General features: G+C 32.9%; 1 protein-coding gene across 3 annotated transcripts in view; it reads left to right on the top strand.

Moving 5' to 3' along the window:
• The window catches only part of LOC132734100 (unconventional myosin-Ie-like), a 52573-nt gene continuing 46573 nt past the window's right edge, over window positions 1–6000 (top strand). For 2 of the 3 annotated variants that reach the window (XM_060720819.1, XM_060720817.1), the window contains exons 1-2: window positions 1–158; window positions 4758–4883. In XM_060720819.1, coding sequence (XP_060576802.1) covers window positions 147–158; window positions 4758–4883 — 138 coding nt within the window. In that variant the 5' untranslated portion in view covers window positions 1–146. Of the gene's footprint in view, window positions 159–1967; window positions 2158–4757; window positions 4884–6000 lie in introns of those variants that run through there. The other variant, XM_060720818.1, reaches the window with a different exon arrangement.

The following is a 6000-nucleotide window of genomic DNA, read 5'->3' as shown; positions in this document are numbered from 1 at the left end:
ATCTTCCGTACATACAGGAACAGCCAATTACTCATTATTTGTTTCCTTATATTTGAATAAAAACTGATTAATGTTAATATTGGTTTTATTCTATACACATGGAATCTTATTTTGCTCCAAATTCAGAGTAAAGAATATACACTAAAATGGCTGGAAAGGTAAACTGTTCTTAAGTCATTGCATTGTAGTGTTTGTGTATGTGTGCGTGTGTGGGGGTGGGGAGAAGGGGGCAACGATTCGTGACATGTAATTTGATAAAAATAAAATTTTATTTTATGTCGGATTTTGATATACATGTATATAACTCGATAGAAGTAAGTGTGTTAAATGACTTATGCCACTTGTTATGAACTCGACATGAGATTGGAAAATAGACAACTACTTAAGATCTTAAGCCTCAGAAATTATTTCCCTCTGAAAATATCAATCATGTTCATGTGTATGTATAACGTTTTAGTAATGACTTGTTCGCATTAATCACATCCAGAAAATAGTATTGTATGTAAATTTTAATCGCAAAAATTCATAAAATTACAAACAAAGTAGTTAATCACACTAAATTTTCTAATTTTCAAAAAGCAAAAGATGATCCTGGTACTGTCAACGGTAACCGTTTTGGGCACATAATACATGTAAACGCGGCTTTTGAGAAGTACAAATAATATCATACTTTTTACTTAATGAGCCTTTTAATTGTAATTTATTAAAACAAATATTTATTTTTAAGAAAAGAAATCGCATTTAAGATCACTGAATATCTATAAGTTTTTAATGGCGTCTGTTGTGATTGCACACATTTTTTATCTAACTGATGCTGGATGGAATTATAATTATATTGTGACCTGTGAATTGTCCAGTTTTATTAATTCTATTTCAAATAAGACAATTTTCTTTTGACGAGTGAATAATGTGAAAATGTTATGATATTATATGGTGGCTTAGCTTGTTACACAGTAATGGTCGACGTGTCTTCAAGTGTTTCATGAATCAGTTTCACAAACCTATTATTCTCACTAGAGCGTTGTTTTCCGTTTCAAATAAATATGAGGAAGCGAGATAAATTCAGACATACGAGATATACATGTATTTAAAGATTATTGTGTACTCAAATCATTGTGTGTCATGTTTTCCTGTAATGTATAACAATCATACAATAAAAACGATATAAAAATATCAAAGTATACCCTCGTACATTTACATATAATTATCTGCATGTTACACGCATTTATCTAATACATGTATTACTGTCGTACTGTATTATACATGATTAATTGCAGATGAAGTCGCAAGCACAACTATATCGATACATATTGCTATAAAATGATAATAATTGTATCGTCGTACTATATAATGTCGTGCACGTGTCAAATACTTTATACGTATTATACTATAATGGTCAGGCTCGTGTGTATTGTAGTATACGTTTAAAAGCTTTTGCGAAAACGTGTCAGTGATATTTTAATTAAGTCACTTATCAATATTTGTAAAAAAACAACAACAAAAACAAACCAACAAACTAAAAACAAATAAAAAAGCCCCCCCCCCCAAAAAAAAAAAACAAAAAAAAAAAAACAAAAAAAACGTCAACGTAAAATGAAAACCCACCACAATCAACACTTAGACAATAAACAAAATAACTAATCTCTAGTTCACTAAGATGAATGGATAGAATGGTGGTGAGGAAAATCTCCAAAAGTGTATTTTTTACGGTTTAAATTATGTATATTAATTATATACAGTATATATTTAGAGCTCTACCCATTAAACAGAGCTTTATGTAACATGTAATAATATAAAAACATATGTCCGATTCATTTAATTTATTTGTTAAAAATCGATGCAATTTAATTTTTATGGTCGAAAGATATGATTTTTGATCATATTGCAAATAATATACAACGTGCTGTATTATTTTGCATAGACCACACCTGTTGATGACTATCTGCGCATGCGTCAAATCAAATGTTATCAATTTCCTGTTTCTGTCAAACACTGAATCGGAAGTAAATGCTGACAATTTTTACCTGTTGATTACTTTGAATTTCGCAAGTATAATTTGACAGATAATGATGACACCGATTCCACACTAAAATTTATGGATGACATTCATTTCGGAGGTTTTTAATTAACATATAGACCGTTCAATTGCTAAAAATGGTAAGTTTTTACATCAGTTTATACTATCGTGAAACACTTCCGCAAATGAGGCATGTATACTGTATACAAAAGATTAAGGCCTGTCAGAAATGTTTAACTTTGAATGATAACTTGAAAAGTTTTGTGTTAACTTAAATAATATATTCCCTCGTGTGCATGCATCATCTTTCTTAAATACAGCAGGAAGATGAATTCATATTTTTTTTTACCTGTTAGACAGTTTGAGCTAGACTTTAATTAATTGTTTTACCATTTTATCAATTATCATGATTACAATATACATCTACATCTACATGTTACTCCCGAACAATCAATTCTGACTATGACTGGGAGGCCCTTGTCAGGAAAACTGTGTTAAAAGAATTAGTGCATACTAAAAGATAAAGATCACAGATAAAAAAGGTTCAGGATAAAAAGAATAGTGCAAGATTAAAAACATACTGGGGAGGGGACTAGAAGGTGACTGTCGCCAGACTATCCTTGAAGGTATCTAGGCTGGGACTGGATTTGACCTGATATGGAAGGCTATTCCAATACATGATATCAGTTATCATAATTAAAGAACAAAAACATGTAGTCGACTTACTTCTTTTCAATTTTATCTGGAACTTTAGATAATTTAGTGTTTATTAGTCAGCATTAATGGAATGTCAGACATTTCTGTCCCAAGACTTTTCACTAATTAGATATTTCCCTCCTGAGACATTTCACTCCCACTTAATGAATTATACGGATGATTCACTCACAATTATTTGAGATGTTTAGTTGAAAATTTAACAAATTTACATGACAATCTGCAGATTTTGTCCTATTACTGTGATACCGTGACCTATTTAAAATTACCAGGTTTAATTTAGGAAATAGATATCAATTCTGAGTGCATTGTTGTAGAATAATGCACGGTTTGAGTACAAATGCGTAGTAATATAATCACAAAGGCCGATAGGCCTGAGTGATTAATTACAAAGTATTTGAACGAAAAACGTGCATTATTATACAATAATGCACAAAGAATTTATATCTATTTCCATGCTAACACGTCAAGAAAAAATATAATTATCATGATAAAGTTGGACTTTATGTTTGGTGGTTAAATTTGTTTTCGCCTAAGAGTTTCCAACAGAAACGTTCTTTAAAGGCTGTTCCAGTGGGTTGGAAAAAATCTGTCGTTAAATCTACCGTGTGTAGAAACATTTTGAGAATAACGAATTTTGAAAACGTTGATTAAACTTTGTTTGCTTATTTTATTTCACTCTACGATTTTTCAAGCGAAATACAAGTTATTAAAAGTGAAATAAATGTAAAACTTAACTTGTTTGCGACATTAAATAGCGTACTTGATTTGATTGTTTTGCACGTGCTTTTTGGCGCTACATTGTGACGTCATGTAAACAACACTTTAAACGTCTGTACAGCGTTAACGACTGAATTAAAGATATTGGTGTTCGGATTAATTTTCTTAGTTAGACCATTTTCTTTCATTCTAGATAGTTTCCACAACAAAATTCGACAAAAAATGTTTTTTATTTATCAGATTTTTCAAACAAAATGGCGCCCTCATTGTGAAAATACACAGGGAGATAATAAGAACGGCGAGTGCATTGTTGCAGAATAATGCACGCTTCGGGCCTTCTTTGTTTATATAGAAAAAATTCCGATAGTGTTAGAATGTTAATTTCATCACTGATGTGCACATTTAATAAAACATCAGATATACCGTTGCCATTATCAACACTGTTGTTTGCAGATTAAACTAACTAAATGTACCACAGAATTTGGAACATGGAACAATCTCTGACATTGGAACAAATATAGTTCCAATTACCAAATTTCTTTAAAAAGTCAAGAAAGTTTGCCATTTATATAAAACACTTGCATTTATTTTTTTTGACTGGCCGTTTTGACAAGAGTCATTCTTTTTATCTATAAAAGAACACTTGCATTTATCTTTATTGACTGGCCTTTGGCTAATGTTTAATAACCTGCTGGATCCAAAATTCTGATTAACCTTTTTCATCAGTATAGAAACCAGGCTCTGGTAGCTCATTTTTAGCTCAATAATTTGCAGAATACTCAAGCTAATGCAGTCACCCATTTGTCAGAGTAGGCGTCCTTGTGGTTAAGTTTTTACTTGTAAGCTGGTATCTCCATAAATACTGAAGGGAATGGATTGAAACTTCACACAAATGTTCTCTGTGATTATCTAACACAATTGGCACAAGTCCCATAACTCTGATTGCTTTTTTGCATATATTTTTTTTAATGCCCTTTTTTTCGACATAAAAATGCTTGGTTAAGTTTTTGCTTGTGAGCTCAGGTATCTCCATAACTACTGAAGGGTTTGTGCTTTTCTTGTCACAATTTTATGAAGCCTATATACCTTTTTGGGACAATTTTATGTATTCATATAGGTAAGTATTATTATACTCGATGAAACACCCTCTAATTGTCGAGCGTTGCTGTCCTCTTGTTGTATTTGATTTTTAAATCCTTTAAACTCTAAATGGACTGTTTAAAGTCAGGCAAATCCTTGACTTAATTTGAGCAGGATAAATGTTAAGGCTTTATTTGTGTGACATAATTTGTTGTTGTCTTTACAGCCATACCATTGGCAGAGCCACAATGTCAAGACAAGTGGGGTGGATGACATGGTCCTGCTTCAGAAGATCTCTGAGTCGGGTATTGTGGATAACTTGAAGAAGAGGTTCATGGATGATACTATATATGTATCCTTTTAGTTATACTATATATCCACTAGTTTATTATGGAAAAAACAAGTCTGTCTGTCCGTCTGTCCGTCCGTCCGCGCTCACAGGACAGTAATTATGTGGCTAGAGGGACAATAGGTTACTGTTCTTTCTCTTTGATGTCATTATTCCGTAATGCTTTTATGTGGCTATTTTCTTTTGTGTGGCTAAAAAGAACAATAGAGAGAACAATAGAGTAGCCACATAATTACTGTCCTGTGAGAACGTCCGTCTGTCCGTCCGTCACAAAACTTGTCTGGACTACTCCTCATAAACTACTGGTGCAATTTCATCCAAACTTTACAGGAATGATCAGTTCCAAGTCTAGTTGTGCATATTGTCAGCATTTTCCGGTTCAATGATTTTTGTCAGAGTAATGGCCCTTTAATAATTTTTATTTTTAAAGTTTGTCCGGACTACTTCTCTTATACCACTTATGCAATTTCAATGAAACTTTACAGGATTGATCTGTAGCTCAAGTCCTTGCGCATATTGCACGGGTTTTCCGGTTGAATGATTTTTGGCCGAGTTATGGCCCTTTGATAAAAAGGTGTTTTTTTCTGTGTGTTGCCAGATACACAAAAGCTTGTCCGGACTACTCCTCATAAACTACTGGTGCAATTTCATCCAAACTTTACAGGAATGATCAGTACCAAGTCTTGTTGTGCATATTGTCAGCATTTTCCGGTTCAATGATTTTTGTCAGAGTTATGGCCCTTTAATAATTTTTATTTTTAAAGTTTGTCCGGACTACTTCTCTTATACTACTAATGCAATTTCAATGAAACTTTACAGGATTGATCTGTAGCTCAAGTCCTTGCGCATATTGCACGGGTTTTCCGGTTGAATGATTTTTGGCCGAGTTATGGCCCTTTGATAAAAAGGTGTTTTTTTCTGTGTGTTGCCAGATACACAAAAGCTTGTCTGGACTACTCCTCATAAACTACTGGTGCAATTTTATCCAAACTTTACAGGAATGATCAGTACCAAGTCTAGTTGTGCACTGTCCGTCTGTCTGTCCGTCTGTCACAAAACTTGTCCCAACATGAAATTGGCCATCATGAGGCGACACATGTGATCACTGATCGCTCTTGTT

The sequence above is a fragment of the Ruditapes philippinarum genome, unplaced genomic scaffold (genome assembly GCF_026571515.1).
Source record: "Ruditapes philippinarum isolate M1 unplaced genomic scaffold, ASM2657151v2 ctg4459_1_1_1_1, whole genome shotgun sequence".
Classification (NCBI taxonomy): Eukaryota; Metazoa; Mollusca; class Bivalvia; order Venerida; family Veneridae; genus Ruditapes; species Ruditapes philippinarum.
The sequence above is the reverse complement of the archived record's forward strand: the minus strand, read 5'-3'. Positions and strand labels throughout refer to the sequence as shown.